The 26,611-nt window shown below is 40.3% G+C and overlaps 1 protein-coding gene across 1 annotated transcript; it reads right to left on the bottom strand.

Annotated features, from left to right (window-relative positions):
- Window positions 1–1,742: 1,742 nt before the first annotated feature.
- On the bottom strand, window positions 1,743–23,833 carry LOC104478110 (sodium/hydrogen exchanger 9B2). Its single transcript, XM_086746191.1, has 12 exons — window positions 23,430–23,833; window positions 20,793–20,895; window positions 19,036–19,219; window positions 16,793–16,963; window positions 13,932–14,074; window positions 11,898–12,025; window positions 10,828–11,003; window positions 10,199–10,305; window positions 9,516–9,665; window positions 6,518–6,626; window positions 6,183–6,319; window positions 1,743–5,184 (listed from the first exon to the last, which is right to left on the bottom strand). Exons 2-12 carry the CDS (start codon window positions 20,883–20,885, stop codon window positions 4,945–4,947), a joined length of 1,638 nt encoding a protein of 545 aa, XP_086602317.1. The 5' UTR covers window positions 20,886–20,895; window positions 23,430–23,833; the 3' UTR covers window positions 1,743–4,944.
- Window positions 23,834–26,611: the final 2,778 nt, after the last annotated feature.

Below are 26,611 nucleotides of genomic sequence, written 5' to 3'. Positions count from 1 at the left end.
TACCTAAAGTCAATGGGGATACATAGCGAAGAACTGAAGTGTCTGCAGAGCCCTGTATCTCGCTAGTGATTGAGATAGATAGTTCAACAAATTACTGGCTAGGATGTGCTTGGTTGTGTCTTGCTGCTGGATGACTTTTCTAACCTAATTTGAAAGCTCCACACAAAGCGATGAATTTACCCCTAATGCTAATAAAGACCAGGACTGAGGCAGTAGACCAGGTCTTCACAGTCTTGATACAAACTCAGGGGTAGCTGAACTCAGCATGTCATGACATGCCTTTTTACTCTACTAGAACAATAATGTTTACCTTTCTCTTGATTATGAATTTGAACAATTGTTATAATAGACTACAAATAAACTTGTAAAGCAAATGTTTAGAGAAAGTGTCTGACTTGTGGCAACTACTAGACAAAGTAAATATAACCGAAGTGCAGCTGGCACAAAATTTGATCTCTTGCACTCAATTTATTTAATAAGCAAAATGCAAAAACCGTATCATACATTCCTGGAACTGTTCAAAGCCAGGTTGGATGGTGCTTTGAGCGACTTGGTCTAGCAGAAGGTGTCCCTGTCCAGGGCAGAGGTTTTGGAACTAGATGATCTTTAAGGCCCCTTCCACCCCAAACCATTTTATGACACAGTATGATTCACTGTTTTATGGCTGTGTTACACCATGAATGTTTCACAGTTAATTTTAGATTGCAGACTAAATTCCCCGAAATGCTCAGTTTGGCTGAAAAAGACAGAGAAAGCAGTGATTATAATTACATTATCACTGTATCCGCTGGCCTGTGCAACTTCCTACTTCCAGATGGCCAATTTCTGTCTTTTCCCATATGCTGCCTGCTGTAACTCTGCCTGCTGCTCGCAGCCAGGAATGCCGTCAGACTCTTCTGCTGCAGAGGTTCTTGTGAACCTTCTGGAACTGCAGATGCATACTGTGCTCAGTGCTCTCCCATATTATGCTTGTGATTATGTCTGCATGACAGTGGAAGTCCTCTGGTCATAGTTTACTGCACATTGTGCTCTAATTTTATTTCCTACCAATAAGAGACTGGCATGGCATAAAGATTTTATTGGCTTGAATTTATGCATTATTCATGAATGATTTCATGGCACTTTGTTAAAAGGGAGGTGGTCTTAAATGTCATTACTTCACCTGTACAAACTCTGATAAAAAGTGACATCCTATCTCTCAAAGTTAACTGTTGTTTAAAATCAGCTGGAATTGTCATGATACTTATTAAAAACCCCAGTCTCATAGATTCTTAGCCCTGATACAACATTTCTTTTAATGACAAGATGCAAGTGTTTCCTTCCTTTCTGGAAGGCAAGGAGAGGAGCATTATAAAGCATTAATGCTTTTCATTTTCTCTGTGCAGGTCTATGTAATAACTTCAACCTGATTCTTTTAGAAGATTTAATAAAAGCTGGGGGAAAGGGTTCTTGTGAGAAACATACACATATGGTGGCAAGGAAAGGAAAATTGATTCAATTTCATTTAGATTAGAGAACAAGATGATGCTTTTCAGTGGTATAGCTATTCAAGCACTCAGAATGGTGGGAGTGATCTAATGAATAAATTGAGAATCGACTGAGGTTAAGAGAAAAATAAATCAAACTTACGAGATCCTGTTATGATGGTAAGCAAGTATTAGAAGCTATCGTGAAGAAGGGCTGTTTGTCAGAGGTTTGCTTGCATGCTTAAGGTTGTGTTCAAATTTAAAGGGCTATAATCCTTACACATCACACTTCTTTTATTGAACAGATTCCAGATTTGGCCTAGTGATCCCTCCTTGCAGGAGGATTCCACTTTTATAAAATTTTATGAAAATGTGAACTATACAAAGCTTCTACTCCTGTAAGTTTTACTCAAGTAGAATTATTTTATAGACAGTCACTCATGAACTGAACATCATATTCCCTCATCTTACCAGTTAGGTTTACAGACATTACAATTTCCAAATACAATAGCCTCCTATTAAAACTACCCCTGTTTAAGTTCAGAGTGCCTCCATTAGCCATGCAAAGTAGGCAGAACAGGCACAGATGTCAGTGGCTGACACAATAACCACCAAGCGCAGCACCCTAACCATTGGTCAGTGCGCAGTTTGAAAGCATCTTCCTTTCTGGTCAGGGGACAAATATGAACTGAACTAAAAATTGTACATTCCCGAAGGAAGCAGAGAGAACAGCAATATGTATAGTGAGAAACAGGTCCATGTATTTGACAACTGTTAGGGGGAAACTTACCAAAGAATTTCCTAGTATTTTTATCACTGTGTTGGAATTGCAGGCTATGAACCTTTAATGTTTTTGAGGAATCTTTCTTTTTGGCTTGGAGAGGAAGGTGTATACAAAGACACACATACCAAAGCTGTAATTACTCTGTATAGGAGGCAAACGTGGACACTCTGCAAATAGTACAGTTTCAGATAGTATTCTTTAAATTATTTTTGTACATTTGTGTTACATTAAAAGATAAAATAGAATTGATTCTTACTAATGCCAAAAATATCGTGACACATCAAATATATTTTATACAGTATCCTGTAAAATGAGTTCAGTGAACTGTAGTGTAGAAATATGCAGGGAGGTGTTGTCCACTTCAATTACAGTCACAATCTAACATCCTTACTGAAAAATAAACATAGTTTCTGGGGGATGCTGTACTGACTACACGCCTCAGAATGGAGCTGGGAGTGACCTACTTGGAGCTAGTTACTTGTAGAAAATGTAGCAGATTAAGAAAGATTTACTGGTATTTGTCAATACTAAACCCTAACATACCAAAACTAAAGGCAAGAGCAGGATTTTGATCAACAGAGGTTTACTCCTGGCTTTAGTACAGTCAAGGAGAAGAGAAAGGAAACTTCTGGGAATGAGAAAATCAAAAGTAAACTATATTGCAACTGACTGTGCTGGAGGCATCTATATTAAATAAAATAAAGAAAACCACATTTGAGCTTTTTGCTCCCCCTGGTGAAAAGTTTTGGTGAGACATTTGACAGGAGCATTGCCAGTCATTACCCTGATCCATAGCTGCACAGGATCTGTGGGTACGTGCTGAGGGTGGTAGCGCTGTGTCCTGAACACTGCTTCCTCGTGACGCCTGCCTTCACACTGCAGCCTTTCTGAAGGTGGGTGAGATGAGGCTCCTTTCGCTTTGTACCATCCCTCTCAGCACTGTATTTTCAAGGCTGTTCATATCAAGTATATTAGTTTTCCGTGTCAGTCAGAGGTAAAAATTGCCCTGGCAAATCTGAGAGACCTCCACTCTCCACAGTCAATCCAGCCAGCCACCTCTTAGAAGTAACTGGCTATATTTTTAGCAAATGCCTGGTTTTCTTTGTGTCCAAACTTGCTATCTAGATGCAGATGTAAGAAGGACCTGCTTATGGCATTTTCTCAGCCAGATGAGTACTACCTTAGGACAAAGCAACAGGGGATCCCGGCTGACCTATGAATCTTTATTTCAGAAGCGGTCTGCTGCCATTGCCAAGTTCCCCAAAAGAAGCCGAGGAAGAAAGGGACAACTCATTGCCACCTTGGCCTTGCCCTGTCAGTAAACGGCACCTGAGAAAAGCTCTCCCCTCTGTCCTACAGTGGCCAGCATCAGAACATAGCCACTCTCTGTAGCCAAAGAGCTGTCTTTCTATCCCTTGACATCATGTTGTGCAAAGGCTGAGACACACAGGTGAAGAGGCAGTCATGCCAATCCCATGCAACTCTCTCCCAGTCCTCATAGCCTCCCCATAACTCTCATCCCATTTTCAAGCTGAGTCCTTTTTTCTACCAGCACCAGGAACACCTGCATTACCACAGCCCATAATAGAATCATAGAATGGTTAGGGTTGGAAGGGACCTTCAAAGGTCATCTAGTCCAACCCCCCTGCAAGAAACAGGGACATCCCCAACTAGATCAGGTTGCTCAGAGCCTCATCCAGCCTGGCCTTGAACGTTTCCAGGGATGGGGCTTCTACCACCTTTCTGGGCAACCTGTGCCAGTGTTCTATAACTCGCATTGAAAAATTTTTTTCCTAATTTCCAATCTAAATCTACCCCCCACTATTTTAAAACCATTACACTTCTCCTATTGCAACAGGCCCTACTGAACAGGCTCTCCCCATCTTTCTTGTAGGCCCCCTTGAGGTACTGAAAGACCGCTATCAGGTCTCCCCGGAGCCTTCTCTTCTCCAGGCTGAACAGCCCCAACTCTCTCAGCCTGTCCTCATAAGAGAGGTGCTCCAGCCCTTTTATCATCTTTGTGGCCCTCCTCTGGACCTTCTCCAACTGGTCCATGTCCTTCTTGTGTTGAGGGCTCCAGAACTGGACCCAGCTGTCTCTTTCAGCACATAAGTACCACTTACTGTTTCTTGCTATGACCAAAGCTGGCAGTCCCTTGAAGACACAAAGGAGTGCATGAGCTGTGAGGAAGAATAGCGATAGGAAAAGGCAAGTTTTTGGAACCTGAATGAGGAAGGAGAGGGAATCACCAACCCATGGCAGGACTCCTTCACTGTATGTCAGCAGTCGCTTATTCAGAAGTTGCATTCTTTGAGCTGTTGAACTTGTCATCTCATGGCCCAGTTTCAACCATCAAGATGCTATTCACATTAGTCTCCATTTTCTTTTGTTTATATTCCACCTCATGACTCCACTCCATGCCTGAACAATTCTGATCCTCTCCCTGGCCTCACACCCACACATTTCAAGAAACTGTTGACTGCTAACTGACTGCCAGCCTGTTCACTGTATGTTTAGCTATTTCATCTCTTAAGGCACCATCAACACATAAAAATATTTTATAAAAACTGCACGAGGGCTGCTTTTAAAATAGCAGATGTAACTGACACTTGTTTTAGTTTCCTCCGGAAAGATTACAGACATGCTGTGTTTACTCAGAACAGCTAAAGGACCATAGTCCTGTAGATGTCTGTCTTACGAAGGTTCACAGGCCTCTGGCTCTTCTCCAACCTCAGCACCTTCCTCATCCTCCTTGCTATTTGTCTGAGCCTTCTGCAAAAGTCTGGGCCCTGCCAAGCCAATAACCAGGGCTCCGATTGGAGCGGTGATCAAGATAGCCAAGAAAGCTACTGTCAGTACATCCATTCCGTACTTTTCCAGTTGCTCATCTTGATGACGTCTTGCTGTATCCAGGGCAAGGGAACCTATTGCAGCCTGCAGAAAAGAAAACATTGCTGAGATGAAGCAAGTAACCTTTAGTGGTTACTTGGAAAGAAGGGGGAAAAGGGACAAATCATCAGTCAACTTTTAACATAAATTTAACATAAATTTTTAGTACATTCCACCCATTCGTTTCTAGGCAGTACATAGAAAAATAGATGTTATATTATATCCAGGAGAACAATTTTCACTTGACTACCCTTTGAATTTCCTAAGCTAATGAGTTTATCTGGGTGGTTCTCTCCTGTGAAGAACATTGCTTAGCTGCCATCTTATCCACATTTCTGGAGAATGCGTGCTTAATGAAATGGGCCAGCGTATTGCATATTGCAGCTGTTAAAATGCCATACCTTAAGAATGTGTCCTGACAGCAGTCAACTAGTAGCAGTTTCTGAAAAATTAGTTCACAAATCTTGCAATAATCCTTGCTGGTTCTGATTATTAACTTGTTTGCAAATAATCATGCTATTGAGGCAAAGTCTAAATGACTTAATGATCACTGAAAAAAGAAGGAGCAGGAATGCAGCCAGCCTGAGGCTTCTCTAGCAATATGGCTGTCAGACTACCCCTTCCCAAAATGACTACAAACTGAAAACCCATTCTGAGCGTCTGGTATGACTGTCCCTGCAGACACTTCATGTGGTGTAAGAAGGAAACACTTTTACCTTTGTTTTGAGAGTTCTCTGAATCTGTATGTAAAGGCACAATAACCTGCAATAGCTGAGAAACAGTTAAACTTCCTATGGTATACGTACAGTTCTCTCTCATTATTAAGAGTACAACCCAGGATGCAAGCAAAACACCTTCATACAGAAGGTTCTCCATGTGCTCTTCAAGCAGACTTAGGGCAGTTTAGCATATGAACTGTCCATATGCTACACTCTGCTGTTACTGAGCCTGATCCTCTCCTGTGTACTGCTCTGCTAGTTATGAGGAGCTTTGCTAAGGACAATAGATTTAGCTTGGAATGAAAGTGATGTTGGACTGTTTACCTGGACAGTGGCTTTGGGAATCCATGCCAATGAGACAAACACTTTCTCCTTGAAGTTAAACCCAGCAAAACACACCATCAGGAACGTTGCTATGATTCGCACAACTAGGGCGATGCCTAATGTAGCAACACAGAGCCCTGCAACAACGACAAACACTTCTCAGTAATTTTGTGCATAGGTGCCTGAGGGGAATAAGCCTCCTAAAACTGTAGCTTTAAATTGGGGTTGGGTTTTGGTTTTGGTTTTTTTTGGGGGGGCAGCCAGTCTGCTTTTTTCTTTATAGAGATTCTTTGGAAGCCAGTAGTGAAAGCTGGATAATTCGTGAATGATCTTACCAACAGTTTCAGGCCTAAGTGATGTAACAGATACTTCTGCTCCAATTAAACCAAAAAGAAAAGGTTGAAAGATATTCCATGCAACTGCGACAATTTTTTCTACTTCCCTCTGCAATGAAAAAAAAAAAAAATTTTAAATCTGTAAATTCAGAAAAATATGGCCAAGTAGCTACAACACGTAATTAAGCAAAGAATAAAGTGAAAATGTATCATAAAGATTGTCTGGATTTGCTCCTTCTTCTTTGACCTAATACTAAAAGATTCAAAATCAGTTGTGCACTTTTTGAAGGTCAGAGCGTGTCTAGCTCTGCTTGTAAATAAATGCTTGCTACCTCAGGAAGAAAAATAAAAATCACTGATGTTTGAACAGTAACAGAGCAGCTTGCAGACAAAAGGAGGAAAATAAAGCATAGTTGATTTTCAGTATTTAGGAAGACATAATTTGAACAGATTTGCCATGGGGTTTCTGAGCCTTTGGGAACTGCATGCTTAAACGTGTTCTTCCATTTGTATCTGAGCAGAGGCAGATCCGCGGAAGTTTGAAGTAATGACCTAACTCCACTCGCATTTTGCTCAGTCAGAGGCCTGTCTCCATGTGAGCGGGAGCAAAGTTAGAATGAGCAAGTCTGAAATCCCTTGCTAGCAAAAAGTATTGAACTTTCCAGTGTGTTGTAGTGTATAAGGGCAAGGCCATCTTTTCTCTCTGTGTTTACACCTGACAATTTTCTTAAAACAACTGCTGCCAGGATAAACAGGAATCTTCCACTTAAGTGAAGAGGTACACATACTATATCTATTTAAAGCACTTATTTTTTAATTAAATGAGTTCGACAATAGCAAATGAACCTACAGGCTGGTGTGTGTGTGGAAAATATAAGTGCAATGCTCTGTCACTTAATATTGAGTCCAGGGCCTAGATGTGCCCAGTCCTTGGTATCCTCTCTGGGACCGATCCTGCAACTTGTTTTGCTCTTCAGTCAATGGAAGAGTAGATTACTGCAATAATAAAACTTCTGTAATCTTAAAGAGAATGAGGTGAAAATATACAGACCTTTAAACATTTTTCTTTATTTGCCTCGTTTCTCCCTATTATCTCACCTTTTTCTTTTTTGGCAAGAAAAATAATTCTCTTTACAGGTTGTCCTGGTTTTGTCAGGGACGGAGTTAATTTTCCTCTCAGCAGCCGACAGGCTTTGGATTTCAGATGTGAATAATGTTGACAGACATACTGATGTTATGAGTTGTTGCTAATGAGACCAAGGACACTGTTTGGATTTCCAGGTCTTACTAATGTGCAGATGCAGGAAGCTGGGAGGGATACAGCCAGAATAATTGACCCAAACTGGCCAAAGAGAGTATTCCATGTCATAAACATCATGGTCAGTATGTAAGTGTGGGGTGCCCGCAGAGGGGGCATCACTCTCTCTACCTTGCTGGCTCCCTTTGGCTCCTTTACTTGCTGCTGGGTTTTGTTTCCATGGTTGCTGCTTGGGACGGGCTGTATCGGTCATTTGGGACATCGGGTGGTGAGAAATCGTGTTTTGTTCATTTTGTATATCCTTATATTTTGTTATTATTGTCATTTTCCTTTGCTATTCTAGTAAACTGTCTTCATCTCAACCCACGAGTTTTCCTTTCTTTCCAATTCTCTCCCTCATCCTGCTGGGGAGGGGGAGGGTGAGTGAGAAACTGTGTGGCGACTCGGGCTAAACCATAACACAGATGTTAGCATTATTTCAGTCTGTGTACTTCCCATTTAACTGTCCAGCAATAGGTACAATGTTCCTTGTTCTCTGTAGACAGTATTTGCCAAGTGACTTATACCAGGGACAGTGTGAGGCTTTGGAGAAGCTCAGCAGGAAAACCTTGGTAATATATTGAGTACACAGTATGCATCTCTGACTATATCTGATAAAAGAGCTAAGGTGTTTGAAGGCCAAGAAGCTTCATTCACTGATCAAAAGAATTTAAACTAAGCATTTATAGACTGGATATACTCTTTTAAGGTCCTTCCTTCTGAAATAATTTAAAAGCTTTTCAACAGACTTTATCAGTTTTAATGTCCTTAAGTAGTTAAGTCCCAAGATTAGTTTTTCTTCCTTTAAAAATGGACAACAATGTAATGCTTTAAATAGGAACCATGGTTTCTTTTTCATTGTTTTAACAAACCTCGAGATCTTACTGATGGATCTAGATGGGAATAATAATGTGGACTTTGTTACACCTAATCCCCTTTCCTTTCTCTTCTCCCCTTTTCTTCTACTGCATGTCACAAGGCTACAGCTGTGGAGAGAAAGATGCCCTAAAAACACTGAGTGTAGATGGTATCAAACAAAAGAGGCAGTGAGACACGCTGAGGTACAGAAATGCAGCAGGGCAGCAACGGTAAGAGGAAGCAGGCTTAGAAGCTAAGAGAAAGCGATTAAAAAGCAGTCTTTCGTATGTTTTTTTTTTCTGGCCTGGTATCACCATTTATTGTGGACACCCAGCTCTCTAATTTATCCAGAGTACACTGGCTGGGATTTGGGAAAGATGAGAGAGGATGGTTAATTACTGTTTTCCATTTCACCACCCAAAACCATAGGGAATAAAAGCTCAGGGTATTCAGGCCATTTGTAGAACCGTGTTTGGACACCTGTTTGTGAATCTTACTGTGAAGTGACTGTATAAGGTTACGGACACTCACAGAGCTGGGACATAAAGCTTTGGATTCCTAGTCAAGTGCCTTGACAATTAAATCTCCTTTACATGGCTTAAGATGTCTAAGAAAAGCTTGTGAGCATTTCTCTGTCAGCATGTGAGGCTCTGTATCGATATATGTTCATATACATGGTAAGTTTCTGTCATGCTAAATGTTAAAGACTTCCAAAATAAATGTAGAATGTGTTTTTTTAATCTATACAACCCCTAAAGCTTCATAAATGCACTATTACCACTCCTGGCAAGCTGTACATTCAAAGGAGTTTTGGTATGGTATGCTTCTTATGTAAACACTCACCTTTTCATCAGACCATCCCACACCTGCAACAAAAGCTAAGACTAATGTGCAGAGCCCTCCTGATCCAGGGAAGCCAAAGTAGATACTGCCAAAAACAGCAAACATGGACAGCCCAAGTACAAAATATGACCTCTTCCATGCCAGAGATGCCTGCAGCCAGGAAAAGAGACAAACAAAAGAGTAAATTTATTTTCAAAATGGAGCAAAAAGGTTACTTCTGTTAATTTTTAAAATGGCAATTTGAAAATGGCAATTACCATTAACCTTTGTGAAAGAATCAAAGCTTTCAAATGAGACTTGAACTATTCAGTTGAGTTGAGGGGTTTTCTGGACTTTAATTCCTAAGAAATTAAAATTTTGAAAATTTAATATTTTCTTTGCTCTGCCCATTCAAAATTTTATTGTCAAAAGGCTTTTTGTATGACAAGGAACATAAGCTGAGTTCTAAACTGCTTCAGGAAGGACTATGAGATCATAAATTGTTATTGTTGCAGTAAACAAGTAATCACCTATGAAAAACACCCTTACTTGATAGGCTTTGCAACCTGGAAGCTGTTAGCACTGTAGTCAGCTTTCCCCAAAAACAGCTTCACGTGAAGCTTGAAAATTAATGACTTAAGAATATTATCCCTTAGCAAAGAATCTCTATTTTATAAAAAGGTTTTTTTTAACTGGGTTTTTACCTGATCGTGGCTTGGGAAATACCGAACAAATACTCCCAGAATCCCCCCAGCTGCTATGCCAACAGCAACCTCCAGCACTCCACGGAGCACATTGTACAGAGTAGAACCTGTTTGGTGAAAGTAAGACAGGTTCAGTAAGCCATACACAGACCCTTCACACAAAAAACACACTGTAGACCTATAAGGGTGGTTCCAGGACAGTGCCTGCTTTAAATTACTTGGGGGTAAAGGGGTTCAGGAGGGAACCTATGACCCTGAAACAACTAGATAGTGCAAGCACATGCCAAGAAAGCATGCCAGAGAAGCCAGAGAAAGAGCCACTCCGAGAACATTGCCAAACCCGTGGAAATTTGAAAGCATTATGTTGGGCATGCAGGGACCAGACTTGGCAGCTGAGGGAGCAGACAGGGAAAAATGTTCTCTGAAAGCTGATGTGACCCACAACTCAGAGCAGACAATGTTACACCAAGACTTTTGACCATGGGTAATTTCCCTCTCAATATTCAAGTCCATACATGAACTTTATAAGGAGATGTCATTCAGTTACAAACCAGTCATAACAGACCACACATTCTTCAAAACATCACTGTTTGTTCTGGATTTCACCACATACAGATTAACTAACATACCAGAAGAGAAAGCCATCCCAAGGCAAGTGTTGAAGCCTGTAATAGCCAGAATGTCATCAATGCTGCCAGCTGCCATTAGCAAAGTTGGGACACCTTTCTCCACCCCATAGCCCCCAGCTTGTAAAATCAGCATTGAAGGAACCACCACGGCAGGGGAGACGGCAGCTAGAACAAAACTGAAAACACACAGGTTCAGCCTCTCTTAAATAGAAAGCACTGATCTAAAAACTTCAAAATGTTCTGACACCAATTGTTTTAAAGTATAAATAAACAGATCTTTACATAAGGTATTTTCCTTACCTTTCCCTGCTAATTATGAGCAGGGATGTTTCTACGCAGATTTGCAATCAGCTTTTACTACGAGCCCAACTCAACAGTATTAAAGGTAAAGGGCTCCACAGAGTAAGACTTGAGTCCACACTGGAGGCCAGTTATGCTCCCTGATATATACCTTGATTGTCCAATTTAGGAACCTGGTCTAGACATGCTTATGACTCAAGAGCTCAATTTCTTCTCATAAAAATCAGTGTGTGGCAGAGGAGAAGTTAATCCATCTTGTTCTAGCATGTGGGTCCAGACCAAGTGCCCCAGTTTAGATGGAACTAGATGGAAAAGGTTTCCTCTCCAAGGATATTACTCCAGAATATAACACGCCATGTTCTTATTCTTGACTTGTGATGGAAGACTGTTCTCCGTGCATCTCTCTATGGGGAAATTCTGAATTATAGTATGAAGATTTCCCAAATTGCAGTATTATTTTCTGTCCCTAAAAGCCCCCTCTGTTGTGGTTAAAGACTCAGGGATTGCACCATCCTTGTCCCTCCTTCAAGTGTCCAGATCACAAAGACACAAAAGCAATGATGCAAATACTTCTCCACAGCCTGGAAACGTGACCTTTAAATTAGCCACAAAGCCAGACATGAAGGGTAAGCAAACAACCACAGGGACTAAGCACAGCTTTATTAAACTGAGGTCTCTGCTTGGTGCAGAGAACTAACTGCACTTGGATCATTTAACTGTAGCGTGAAAACAGGCACCTTTGACATACAGGAGAAAAGAGAATACGTTACCCTAATATAAATCCCCATTGCCATGGCAAATGCATGAGCAAGTAGGCAAGAACAGCAGCTGTGCATGTTTCTGAGATGCACGGTCCAAAAGCAAGCCGTAAACAGACTGCTTTGAGCTTCTTAAGAGCCTGCAATATACAAGCACGTTCAGACATCAGTACCCTTGGCACTATAGAGAGGACATACATTTATGATCTGATATGGTTTATTAAAAGAATCCCCTCTGAGCTGCAGTACAGGATGTGACAGCTTTACATGGCCTGAGCCAGAGATAGGATCAAGCACAACTGGATTTGGATATAAAATTCTAAGGGTGGCAGAGAAACCCACTGAATCTAGGTTCAACCATGTTCCTGCATGTCACGGGAAGGAGTGGCAGAAAATTCTGTTTGGTTTCTTGCGCAGAGCAAATTAAATGTGAGAGGCTGGATGAGCTAGGATCCATTTGAAAAGAGCACCCTCAACACAGCTGACTTACCCACAGTTACTTGAGGTCATTTGTTTCATCCAAAAGATTTTGCTATAATCCCACAAGCTGCATGACCATCCCCCCAAAAATTAACCCAAAATCTATGAAAAAATCATGAAAACTTGTAGAACTACATAAACTTGCCACAAGGAGCCAAGCATCTCTTTCAACTGTGTGTCTCTTGATACACAGAGCAGATCAAGTTCCATTTGGCTCAGCAACTTCTATTAAAAAAATTCTCTAACACAGAGCATTTACTTGTAACAGGCTGCCTTTAATAGTCACAAATATGACTCTGCTAGGTCAGGTCCCTAATTTTAACATGTGAAAAAAAAACCAATGAGTTGCACTTTTTACCAGTGCAGTTAATCCCAGCATAGTTAGAGCTGAGAATCACCAGAACAACTGACATTTTTGCCTTCACAGCTTCAATTATACGTGGAACAGTTGTAACTGCATCAAAGCATTGCTACGTACAGAGTCCAAATGAGAGTTTAAGCTACCACGTGGGAGAAAAATTAGTCAAAGATGAAGCCCCCTTGGCAAAAAAAAAGTTGTCACGGAATAGAAAGAAAAGCAATCTCACATAGCTGGGCATCCAAGCTGTGTGTAACAACACACAGTCCATGCTCATACAAGCTTCGATGTCTTGGAAAAAAAAAATTATAGTAATCTAGGAAGTCAGGCATTTCTTAATAATGACAAAACCCTAGTTTCCTAAATATCTTAAGTATTGGCAACTCCCTAGTTTTTCTTGGTTAAGAAAAATCAATTTAGTTCTGAACTAGCTATACTTGATCTAAGTTTTATATAAACTTTCAGCAATCTCTTAAATAGATAAGGGCCAATATGGTGTAGCTTTATTTCAGCCAGCTGATTTTGATCAAGCAAAACTTTGCCTTCATTAATTTATGGAACATCACATTTCATCATGTGCAGAGAAAGACTATTTTTTGTTCACAGGAGCATTACGGGCTCCATTGTGATGTGAAGCATTGTTTCTGCAGTGCAGGAGGACTCATGTTTGCAATTAATATATTTGCATTAAAATGGCAATGATTCAAAAAAAAGAAAAGAGTAAAAAAGACATACAGGTTTGGATTTTTTGGTTGGCTGGGTTTTTTTTTTATTTATGTCAACACAAGCAACTTTCTCTTTCAAGGACTGAGGATCCCTTCCATTACTTGTTTTAGTTTGTCAGTGTAAACTGACAGGGAGTTTGTCAAGGAGTGTAAACTCTTCCTGACAGACCATCATGCAGCACATGTCCTCATGATGTTCTGCTCACGTTCAGGAAATTTATTTAAGGCAAGGGGGAAAATAGTAATAAAATTGTATTTCTTCAGGTATTTTTTGGATTGTGTGCCTACTCTACAAATCCAGCTGCCAATACTAACATACATGTGACTATACAATAGAAACTGTGCTTTCTGTAATGGTCTAATTTGCAGATCCTCTAAGACTGAACAGTATGAAGTTCAGTATTTTTAAGAGAACCAATTATCCAATTTTGGTTTTTGAGGGCTGTTGTGTACTTTGCCTCTCACAAATGGCTGGTACCATACCTGTGAATCCAGGCCAAGTCCTGCTCTGGTCAAGATAACTGAAAGAGCAATATTCCGCAGTGCTGCAGACCAGCGTAGGTCTATCTGGATGATGTCACTAATAAACGGGGTATTTCGGATTAGGAAACCAGCAAGTAGCATCCCTTAAATGAAAGCAAATAAGCTCCTGTCAAATGATTTACTTTTATTGCACTAAAAGCTTACATAGAATTCCTAAAAATAGACACTACATTAAGTATTTATGAGAGACAAAGAAAGAATTCATGGTCTGAATTATTATCCATGTTTTAACAATGAAGCCTGAGGCATGGAAAGAGATGGACATGTTTAAAGCAATGAAAGCGGCCTAAGAACACACCAGGCCACCACCAGTGAATAAACCTGCAGGATGCTGCCATGTAGCTTTAATGCAAATCAACAGAATTCAGCTTTGTTCACCAGATGCAGGTCATACTTACCGTAAGCAAAGACACCTCATTTTTCTTGTTAGCTTGTTTTAACATGAAAAGACAAAGATCATCTAATATTGCATATTTATCTCAGAAGTTGGAAATTGTTAAAAATCCTCTTAGGTGTAAGAAATGCCAGTACTACAGGAACTGTAATGCTGAGTTCATCGGGATATATAATCTAAACCAGTTTATCATGGACTCACTTAGGCATTTAAAAATGCTCTGGCAATACTAACTCTTAGGCAAAGAGGGGGGAAGAATCAGGAACTTGCTCTTATCCTCTATTTGAGCTACTTGCAAGATCAGACCTTTACAAATATTAGCAAAACTCTCTAATCAGGAACTTCCTGCAAAGTTGTCGGAACTGTAGTTCTGGAAGGATACATACAAGTACAGGAAAGGGTGACTTCAAATACAGACCTGCAGAGATTCATTGTAGGTCCTGATGATTCAAAGATACATTTTTTTTTTTGTGGCATAATTTTATATCAGCTGCATTAAGAAACATGAAACCAAAAAAGACAAAAAGTAAACAAACACTGTGCTTAGTTTCATCCCAGCTTGCTATGAGCCTTGGCTGTGGACTTTATTTGTCCTAGAACATGCTAAACTTTTGGTCATTGTTCTTCCAACCACCTCTCGGAAAAAAACCAGTGGCATAATTAATCTATGGTATCTCATGACAACTGTGTCAGGCTAGCATAATGATCACATGCTCTTTGCAATGTTTGCTTGAGGTCCAATTCACTAGAGCTACCCTGATCTAGAAATCTACTGAAAAGCAAAAAACTCCACTGCAAAGAATATCTTCACTGTTCTGCTCCATGTTGCCTGCTGCAGAAATGTCTCTGCAATGTATACCTAAAATATACTATGTGACTGTTTCAGTAGCAATTTCACTTCTTTTTTCCTTAGAGAGAGGCTTGCTATAAGGTGCATAAGTGCTCATCCAGCCACATTACACTCAACTGCAGCTAGCACAAGTGTAAGGCATGTAAGAGTACAAGATTTGTATTTTTAGTGTAAAAAAGAATATTCAAAGACATCATCTATCTCATCTTCTGACTCATAGATATCTCCAATTTTCCTCAAAGACTGGGGATCTGAACAATGAACTCTGTCCTACACAAGTCTACAGGCATGTCCTGTCATGCTTATGTTTCTGTTCAGTATTACCTGTCTGACAAGCAGTTTCATGCTCAACTCATAACTTTTAGATACAGATGTAATTAAAAAAAGCAGAATCCAAATGGTCAGAAACTTTTTTTTTTTCAGGGGGTTTTTACTTAGAAAGGGCAGACTTGCTGTGTGTTACATTCGGTGTTCATATTATTGCAGGTATGCATGCTATATGCAAAACTTCCCTCCCTCTCATTTCCATTTTTTCTCACTCACCTAAGTGGTGCAAGAACACGCATGCTGTCTGGACAGAGCTGTGCATGAAGATACCTAGCCCTTCTGCAAGTAGTGCTACCGTGTGAGGCACAACACCAGCTATGCAGGTGACAAAATCACATCCATGCACTCAGGCAGATATTTGTAGCCCACTCTGCCAGGAAGTTTTACTTTCTGTCAACGGCTTTACTCATTTATGCACTAAGCATAGTAAGTGGGTGGTATAGAGGCAGTGAGAAGAACCTGGAGCTTCATTTTTTGGCTTCTTTGACATCACAATATTGTACTGATCTAACCAAAACCTCCTCTAGGAAAAAAGTCTGAAAAGGTTCTGATTATGTCAAAATTAATGCCATTTTCATCTCCCATTTCTATTTTGCATTTTTATGTAAAATAGAATATTGTTGTTATGAAAAACAGTGTTATGATTGATTCAAAATAACTCTCTTCAGAGTAATTATTCCTTGTGGTGAATTAATTTTCTCAGGTTGTGGTAATCTTGAGATAAAGGAATGAGAAGAAATAAATTGCTTTGGATTACTAGTAGTAGGGAATTCCTGTAGTGTTTTCTTTGGAAAAGTGTTTGGAGTGTTTTTCCCTGTGCAAGATACATGTGAAACAGCTGGACAATAACTTCCTTATGAACTAATTATTCTACTAAAACAGGAGGTCCAGATTAAGAGTCCTGTTTAGTGATATTAAAACCCAAATTTAAGTAACTGTGACAGAGGAGACTGAGGGACAATAACCTTTGAATCTGTAAGTATACAGTTCTCTGGTCCCCAAAGAATTAAGAGGAGAGCCTCAGTAACATATAGGCTGTTTCACTTGAGCCAGTTTGGGGAATTTTGCACCTCCTTGGAGAGGACCAGATAAACGTCACTTGGAAAAGCTACAGATTTTGAACATGACACGGTTTGTTTGTTTGCAATCCGAACATATCTAGCATGCAGATATAACTCGACAGTTTGAACAACACAAATACGAGGAAGAAAATACGGAAGGATATCTTACCCAGAAGAGCAGGGAAAGGGGGTAATGTTCGTATTTTAATGAATCCAAAAATTTTACCTCCAATGACAGAAAAAAAATAAAGAAACAGAATTCCAAACAAGTTTCCACCTGGGAGACACTCAGTCCCAGTGATGGACCAAACCACAGCCCAAACCAGGACCACAATTGCAACTGGAACAAAACAAGAAATATTCACAGTTAATAATCTCTCAGGGACAACTTTGTTTGCTATTAGGTCACATTTTGTTTTCTACTAAAGAAAAAGATACCATGACTTTTAGAAATAAAATCACTTACCTTAAAAATTAGTTTAATCATAACAATGTGTTTAATCTTTGATGTTCTCTAAATTGATGTTCTGGTTTTATAGATGCTAAGATACTTTAAAAAATGGTAACAGGGAACATCATTAGGGACCAAAAAGTACTGAGTAAGCCTTGGGCCACTGTGGAAAGCACTTAACAGGGCCCAAACTTAAAGCAAAAAGACTTTCACTACCTTATCTCGCATTTGCTTATCTTCCTTCAGCTACTTCAGAACTGCAGTAAGAACCTGCTGCTGTACAGCCTGACATATCTTTGATCTAATGACCGCAGCTCCAGTCTAATTTTTAAAAGAATTTAGGTATTATTTTTTTCGGCTGGATGTGCTTGTCCAACACATTGCTATCCCTAGGAAAAAAAGTCTGAAGAAGGTGATGTCTCTGGACAGCCTGAAGTAGTATAGATACTTCCCTTGTTACAGCAAACAAAGAGGGATAATAGATAGGAAAAAATAATTTCCTGAAAAATATTATGAGAACATTAAGTGAAAATATTGTAAAATATGTGAAAATATTGTGCTCTTTCCTGGTTCCCAAATCTGTCCCTGTAATGATCCAACAAGAACAGGCATGCGTAGGTATAAAAGCAGAAGACTGAATGTTGTGGTTTAGCCCAAGTCACCACAGTTTCTTATTCACCCTCTCCAGCAGGATGGGGGAGAGAATTGCGAAGAAAGGAAAACTCGTGGGTTGAGATGACGACAGTTTACTAGAATAGCACTGGAAAATTACAATAATAACAGAATATAATGATACTAAAATATACAAAATTAACAGTGCACAATTTCTCACCACCCGATGTCCCAGTGACCGATACAGCCCGTCACAAGCAGCGATCAAGGAAACAAAACAGAGCAGCAACTAAAGGAGCGAGAGGGAGCCAGCAAGAGATGCCAGATATGTCCTCCTGCCCCAAGTAACCCCCACTTATATGCTGAGCATGGCATCTATGGCACGGAATTCTCTCTTTGGCCAGCTTGGGTCAACTGTAGTGGCTGTATCCCTCTCAGCTTCCTGCACGTTAGTGAGACCTGGAAAGCCAGACAGTGTCCTTGTTCTCATTAGCAACTACTGGTAACTTCAGTGTGTTTATCAACATTCTTCACATACAAAATCCAAAATGTACTGGCTACTGAGAGGAAAATTAATTCCATCCCTGCCAAAACCCAGACACTGAAGAAGAGGAAAAAAAATGTGTTGAATAAATCCACCTTCTCATAATCATAAGAAAATGTATTGTATTTTCAGATTGGATTTTTCTTAAGCTTATTTGTGGGTGACATGTGGCAAAGGAAAGACCAGTAGATTTCCAAACATAAAAGCTTAAGAATCCCAAGTGAGAGAGAATGGAGGCTATGGAAGCAGTCAAAGCCACTGAAAAAGTCTGACATAACAGGTTAGCCAGGCATTCTCTCCCTGTGAGCCTTCAGTGCAGGGCAAATCTTACAGAATGGGTCAATTTGCCTCGTAGTTATGATTCTTGGCTTTGCAAGCCTGGAGTGCTAAGAAACAAAAGAAAGTATCACTGCAAAGTCTCATATCTGTTGCCTTAGTTCAACAAAAAGCCATCCAGTGTGCCAAAAATGCCACTGTGTTTATAATAATGCTCTCACACCAAATTGAACTTATCAAGATGAGAATTAGGAGGTCTTTCTTCTGATGAAAACAATTTGCAATGCAAAAACATACCTACCCTATTAAACACAGAAAAGAGGATGGAGGAACAAAACTATACATTCAAATCTTTGTTTCACCTTTTTTTTTTTCCTGCTAAAACATTGAAACAAAAGTGCAATGTATAAAATACAGCTATTTGCCTTCATTATTTTCAAGGACAATGGACAGATATCATCACATCCAGAGAAACAAGTACTTAATTTGCCATTTCTCAGTTTAATTAAACTCTATCTTTCTTACATACCATTTGTTACTGTTCGGGCCAGTAAACCCTGAGGAGGACAAGTAAATATTTGCCTCCATGTTCTTGCAGGCATTGAAGACCCTGCTGTCGGTTCCGGAGGTTGCTGAGCACAGTGATTTAAGAGAGCAGTTTCTTCTGTTTGTACATTCCCATCAGTACCTTTGGCATCTACTGTTGGTCCCTCCTGAATGAAAACAATGAGACTCTCTCAGAAGTGGCACTGTATACATTTGAAGTAGTGTACAAGACTTGAAGTCAGCTGTGGCGCACTAGATCCACACTGTCTACAGATGACTATGTTAACTACACAGTCACTATGGGAGTGGTCCAGCTTTGTAGTAAATTTGGGATTTTTTTTGTTGTGTGTTTGTTTTTGCATGGCACAAAGAACTGCAAGACATTTGCCTTTTTATCTGCAACCGAGAGGACTCCTGTCTGAATACAAATAGCACCTGTTCAACAACAATATCAACATATTTGATGAAGAAATAATATTAACAGGCCTGGTTCAGCTTGCCTTGTATACAATCTAAATATTTATCAATATTTTCTACAGTTTCATACAGTTCTGCTTCCAGACTGGGTTCCACAATACAGTTAGCAATTAGCATCATTCCAGTGAGACAGTGCCTTTAATATAGCTCCTAAATTAACTTTGTTTGCAAAGCCTTGAACCAAACCAACAAAACCTACTTGTCATTAGACAAAGATGAAAGAAACAGAACAGCGGGCCAGTGCAAGCATTACTCACATGATCCATTGCTGGAAGGTTCAAGTCAAGCTGGAGATGGAGAATACTACCCTGGGTGTTATCTCCTTGAAGAATGATCCTTGATGCTGTTCTCTTATACTGATTCATCTACTTATCCATATTCATAGCCAAAGCACTTTTTGACCATTTTTGGATATGTGTCTCACTTCATTTTAGGGTCCTTATTTTTGACAAGTTAATCATCTACCTTCCCTTATGATTATTCACCTTCATGTCAGCTCATTGTCATACAATGGACATGGAATTCTTGCCTCTACTGTGGTTTGGCCCTCCTCCAGTAATAGTTCCACATTTCCCATTATTTTTCTGTCTCATCTCTCTCTCTCTATATATATCTATATATATATCTCTTTTACTCAGAGTCACAGTTGGAACACAGATCTTGTGAGCTTTCAGCATGGAGTTACTTGGTTATCCACCCTGTGATTCTGTGATCACCAGCTACCCATGTGTAAAGAGGTACGCCATACAGTACTTATCTTTACAGTCAATATTAAATGTTTGCTGTAAAATGCATTTTATATTAAGAATGTTAATCTTACTTGCATTTACTGCAAGTCTTCTTTAAAGCCATGGAAGTCAACACTAGAAATACACATATGGCGCTTTAAAACTGTGAGGTTTTTAAATTTTTGTTAAAAAAAGGAAGAGGTGCATCAACAACTTCCAGCAAGTGGACAGATAGCACAACTTGAAAGCAAAGAAGCAATCTTAAGTCCATTTAATTCTCTTCCACAGCTGATTGTAAAACTTTGGCTGATGCATTTTCCACTTCAAGCTCAAATGGCAGTCACTGATTTTGGGCAATCCAACACACCACAGACTTTCAAAAACTGAGCATTTGTTAATTGTGTTAATTCCTACTAGGAGATCTCTCTTTGTATTCTCTTCAGATGTAGGGATTTTAACAGATGTAGGAAGAAAAAAGAAAGGAAAAGGAAAGTTCCTCTGACTAAAACTGTACTTTGAGATCCTAATTAATTACCTCGGCTTTCTCATGCATGGGAATCATGCCATTTCTCTCACAGGCTGATGGCTCAGAATCTTCATTGTCATTTTCAATATCCTCCTTTGCCATTGTTGCAAACCTAAGGAAAGCAATAAAGGTACAAAAGTTAGAGAGAAACAAGTAATGTTATTTTCCTGATGCAAGACTTCTTAGGGATGTTTTTTCCTTCCCCACAGATCAGATAACAAAACCTCTCACGGCCTAGTTCGGAAGTAAATGATTTTTGCAGCCTGTGAATGCTGTACAAAAGACAGAAACTAACAGAAGAACAGTATTCAGCTTACAAAGACAAGCACAAAAAAAAAAAAAATCCAAGTTTTAGAACTGCAGTGATGTGTGCTAACCTGTTATTTCCTCCTTAAAAGCATGGCTGTAATATATCTATCCATCTATTTGTGCCTCCTTATCAGCACAAGATAAAGGTGTCAACATCACTTACCAGGACCATTAGTTCTGAAAGCGTCACAGGGCCTGTGTGCGTGGCAGTGCAAGGAACCATTTCATAAAGCTAAGAACAGCAACTATAGTTTCTGAAGCACAGACACGAGGGGACACTTTTCCCCTATTTTAAACCTGACCAGACCCAGCTTGGTTTTCAGGGGAGTTTAAGAATTGTGGTTCTGTTAGGCTTCATTATTCACAAACCCACTGAGTGAATATCTAAGAAACAGAAGATGGCCTGTTTGAATAAAGATCAGGACTATGCACAACTTGTACTCCATATTCAGGTTAGGCTCATAAAACATGGCTCTTTGTTGCCACTTATATCCCATGGAGATACTTCTCAGGGTAGGAAATAAAGTCCAAGTTGCTTGTGGGTAATTGTTATTGTATTTACTCAGTCTAACTGGCCCACTTCTTGTCCCATGGATGCTAACAAGAGATATGCCAGTGTAGCGTTCTGTATGTCAGAATTTTTTTTGTGCGAATATTTACTGTAGTTTTACAAGTGTGAGCCAGCAAGAGTCACGTGCACGTATCTGAAGACAAGGCTTACTAGTGTTCTTCTCTATTACAGCAAAGGTGAGTGTATATTCTCCACCAACTACATTTCAGTGTTAACAGCATTTTCTTGGTCTTTTACATTGTTCTGGCCATATAAAACACCACTCAAGCTGAGCCAGAACTTTTGAGTCAGGAAATTCCTTCCTTGCTAAGTTGCTGGAAGCAAGTCAGAGAGCTGTTTCTCACAATTATCAAGCCTTCAGTTTATAGTAATATGTTTGATATTTGGGAATGATTGATGCCATAAACAAAGACAGGGGCTACTGTAATACCTGTGTGGCTTTTTTTTCATCTGTTCTGATATGAAACTGGTTTGAGACATGGCTGAGGCACAGAGGGAGAATATGGAGCCATAGGCAAACACTTTCAATATGTTCTAAAGTAATAGTTTTGCTTTCTTTCCTTTTTAAAGGTAAGGTGTTAATTTACTCAAATTCCAGTACTTTTCTATACCTTTAATTACTACTTGTGTAACCAAATAGTTGTGGTCTCACAGTCTTTTAAAATGAAGTAAGTGACACTTTTGGTTTTTTTTCCATAAGATTGTTCTTCCATTCACTGGGACTGGGAATCCACAAATGCCAATCTACTAGCTAGAACAGAAAGCATCAGCAACCTACCAGTGCCTCCCTTCCCTTCACAGACTTCCCCGGGGTATATGTACTTAATTTTGTAATTCTGAAAGGGGCGTATGTTGGTAAGCAACAGAAGGATATTGCTCTCCATTCAGCTTTGCGCGGGCAACATTCCATTTATTGAGGTCATGTAGTTGACACAAAATATGTTAATACTTCTGAGGAACCCCAGCCCACCTACAACAGCTTCAGCTCCCGAGTGCGTAGTTCACAGTGGTGTATAGGAAAGAAAGGATTGACTAAGCAAGGAGAGTGGATGTTCCGCTCAGCAGGAACGGTTTCAAAGTGTGAACGCGGAGCGTGATAGTAGATGTGCTGTCCTCATCTGTTTCATGCTGTCAGGTTCTTGATACTGCTACGTTCAAGCAATGTCCAGTTGGATTAATGAGACCAAAGTGAGTAGTTAGTTTACTCACATCAGGGTTGAGGGGGGTTTTTTTTGTTTGTTTTGTTTTTTTAAACTTCACCCCTGATACAAACAAAATCAGCAATTGAGAAATCATGGAGCGGAATTGATATGAGAGGGTTAAGGCCTGAACCATGGAAACCAGCCAGTAACAGCCATGTTTCAGTACCTCCCTGCAAAATATACTTCCCTTATTTTAAAACAAGAAAGGTTTTTATTATAGGGTTTTGTTAGATCCCCTCCTATTACTTGATTTGAATTGGCAGGGAGATCTGGAGGGAAGAGCTGACTGACAGGACAGCTGTGCCTGCCTGTGACGCTGCCCTGGGGACTGCCAGTGCTCCGCTTTGCACCCACGCCGTACAGAAAGGAATACAGAGAAAATACCACAGCCGCCACCTGAGCAACTGACGTTCAGAATAAATAATTTTTTTTTTTTTTTTTAAAGGCAACCCAAACTACGCATCATCATCCACAGAAAGCCGTAAGCAAACCCTGATTTGGTTCCTTCCCCGCCTCCCGAGGCAGCATCCCGCCGGCAAAGCCAACTGACAGCCCCCGCGTTACCTCTCCAGCCGCAGGGGATTGGGATGCGACGAGCCAGAGGGGCACAAAACCGGTCTGGGGCCCGGCAGGGAGCAGAGGGAGGGACCGGCTCCCCGCGCCGCGCCGCCCGGCGCCGCCCGGCCTCGCCCGACCGGTCCCTCGGCGCGAAAGGAGCAGCGGCCGCTGCAGGCCGGCCCCGCCTCCTCCTCCCCGCTGGTGCCGCTGGTGCCACAGCCCTTCCTCCAACGGGACGGCTTCGCTAGACCAGCAGCCAAAACCTCCGTCTGAAGCTTGGAATGAGCGAAGGGGCTTCCCGGAGGCCGCTGCGAACAGGGGAGGGATGCGGGGGCGAGGGGTGGCTGTATCCCAGCTGTCAAACGGGTGTTAACGGACCAACCAGGAGGACGAGAGATGAGAAGGAAGTGGGTTTGTGTGTCTCACAGCCAGCCCTCCACGTCCCACGTCGCCTCATTGTGACCTGTACACGTTAAGAAGGGCACTTGCTACGTTGCCTTTCCCGTGGCTGCGGGGGCACCTGGGGCAGCTACACACAATCACAGAATATCAAGACCACCAAGTCCAGCCATCAACCCAACACCACCATGCCTACTCAGCCATGTCCCGACATGCCACATCTACCCGTTTTTTGAAGACCTGCAGGGGATGGAGACTCCACCACTGCCCCTGGGCAGCCTCTTCCAGTCCTCGTACTCAGACTGCAGCACTGCAGGTGGAGGTTAGGTGCAAGGAATGAGGATCTCTAGCTGATTCCACTCTGGGTGAATGCAGAAGATTTGCTTTGGGGCAGACAGAAGAGTTAAAAAAAAAATAAAAAATTGTATATTTGTAGTGGTCCCACCAAAACAATCCCTTCTACTTATTAAATAAGGATCAAGTGCATAACACCTTCTCCATCCCAACCTCATTGTGCAAGCTGCACTGGGTACATGTGAAAGTAGTTCAAAGGCAAAACATTGCTACTTTGCTTCTAGTAGCATTACACAGAATTAAGCTGACTACAAATCTGAGAGGGAAAAAAAAAAAGCACTGTTTTTTGATCAGATTAAATTGTCCAGAAAGACCCTGAATTTGAGAAGTCTCTTTCCCCCTCCCCTACAAGAGAAAAGTTTGACCTAGAATCTGAAAAGTCAAAAAACTCCTCTTTATATTATCACTGGAGTGGAAGGAATAGAAACAGAATTATCCAATTCCATCAAAAACAGAGCAAGGAATTAAGAGGTCACAAGAACATTATTAAGAAGCATTCTTCTTTAATACTTACAGCAAGTCTGCTGGAAAAGCCCTAGGTATTAGAACACAGTTCAGAGTTGTAACTGTTAATACATCCATTAAAAACATGGCTAATAAGGCAACAGACAGCAATCTCTGCTGACTTTTTTTTTTGTCCATCAGCTTCTCAGACTACCACTGAAAAATCTGTATCTCTGTGAAATGTAAAAAGCAGATGGTACCTCCTTGTCTTGCAGGAGTGCTTTGACCGAAAAGCAATTTCTGAATAGTATCTGTATATTACAGTCACCAATGAGCTCAGAAATGTTAACTAATAAAGTTCAGTATGCAATATGTATCATTAATTTTCTCTCAGATTTTTTAATTATATTTTCAGAATATACAGTGCAAGTTTCCTGTGTGGGGAGCTTCTCTTTTCAAGGTCAGCCTTCTATACCTAATACAGAGGCAGGACTTTGGCCTTCATACTAAACTCTGAAACCATTTAAACAGTATCCTGCCAGCCTGAACTTTTAACATTTTAATTTACATCAGTGAACACTGGTGGAGCTGTTTTGGATAACTTTGGATTTCTGCCTCAACGTGATCCTGCTTGGCTGCCAGGGTCGCTTTCCTGAAATACTAGATACTCAAAACTCCATAAACAAACCACATAAGATCAGAACGCTCCAACCATGATTAAAGGTAAAAGTTACACCCACAGTGAGCCTGAGGAAGCCAACATCCACAGTACTTGCTCATTTTAAAATATTAAGTAAATGTAACTTTTACAAATTAGAAGCCTGATTTTAACTAGACACATTACATTACCTTTGAAATAATAAAAAAAATTGTATTAATGCTTCAGCTAATATTGAAAAGCTTAAGCAATAATTTTGAAAACATGGCAGTTTTTACAGAAACATGCACAAAATATTGTATGTTTTCCCCTGTGCTTTCTGATTACTGACATTCTCAGTAGTGTTTATTCTTTAATTCCTTCCTCCACATATATATGTATTTACAATATACGAGTATATATAAAATTGCATACAGCTTCATTCACAAACTAGATAAATTGAGCTGTGTGCAATTTTTAAAGGCAACTGTATTTACAGGCAGTCAGTCCATGTCATTCATGTCAATTTTAACAGTATGTTAGCAAAACAAATAGTTTTGGAATTCAAGTTATTCCTTGCCTTAGATCTCTGGGTCAGGATCTAAGATTTTCCCAGAGTATGAGACTTCATGACAGAAGGTTTTTGATTCATAATCGAAGCTACCATGTGCTATCGCAATAAAAATATCAACACAAACTCCTGTAGAAAAAGTCCTTTTCAGAGAAACAGCCTTGTGTTTTAGCATGACCTACAGTATTGGTATGTCAGAATGAAGCAATAGAATACCAAAGCCTAGCATGTAGCATAGAGATTTGACAATACTTGTCTGGTATTAGTACATCCCTTTGAAGAGGAATATATTGGCTGTAGAGTGGTAAAATCCATTCCTTTTGCTTGTGTGCCGGAAGTCACGTGCATTCATGAAGATCCACCTGTGTACTTAAGAATACTTCTCCCACATCATATCCCCCCATCCCTGCCTACCAGAGGGATGTCCTTGCATAGTACTTTCTGTACATGGAAGGAAAAAAAGAAAAGACATAGTAATGATCCTACCAAGAGCATTTTAGGAGTGATCTACACCATTAAGGAAACAATTCTGGCCTCTGTTTCTCCCACTAGGATGTCTTTTGAACTCAGTTTCTAACTGATCGTAAAAGTACATGTGATTCTCTATGCTCTCTACATGCTATAAGCTTTAGTCTCAACCACCATTAGAGCAGGTTCCTCCCCATCATTTCTGCTTCATGAACACGGTGTCTATAATTATTACACACTTAAACAAAAAACCTGCCCAAATCCACAAAGTGGCCAATCCTATTGCTTCTAATGGTAATCTGTTACCCCAGCTTT

Source organism: Chlamydotis macqueenii, chromosome 4 (assembly GCF_036417535.1).
Source record: "Chlamydotis macqueenii isolate bChlMac1 chromosome 4, bChlMac1.mat, whole genome shotgun sequence".
In the NCBI taxonomy this organism is placed as follows: Eukaryota; Metazoa; Chordata; class Aves; order Otidiformes; family Otididae; genus Chlamydotis; species Chlamydotis macqueenii.
The sequence above is the reverse complement of the archived record's forward strand: the minus strand, read 5'-3'. Positions and strand labels throughout refer to the sequence as shown.

What these genes read in the sequence shown, in the direction of transcription:
- LOC104478110 (XM_086746191.1), bottom strand. Translation starts at nt 20,885, where the DNA reads ATGGCAAAGGAGGATATTGAAAATGACAATGAAGATTCTGAGCCATCA. An exon ending in ATTTCCCAAGCCACGATCAG is followed by an intron (nt 9,666 to 10,198) that starts GTAAAAACCCAG and finishes TCCTGGCTGCAG; the next exon opens with GCATCTCTGGCATGGAAGAG. An exon ending in TTCCCAAAGCCACTGTCCAG is followed by an intron (nt 5,185 to 6,182) that starts GTAAACAGTCCA and finishes TCTTTTCTGCAG; the next exon opens with GCTGCAATAGGTTCCCTTGC.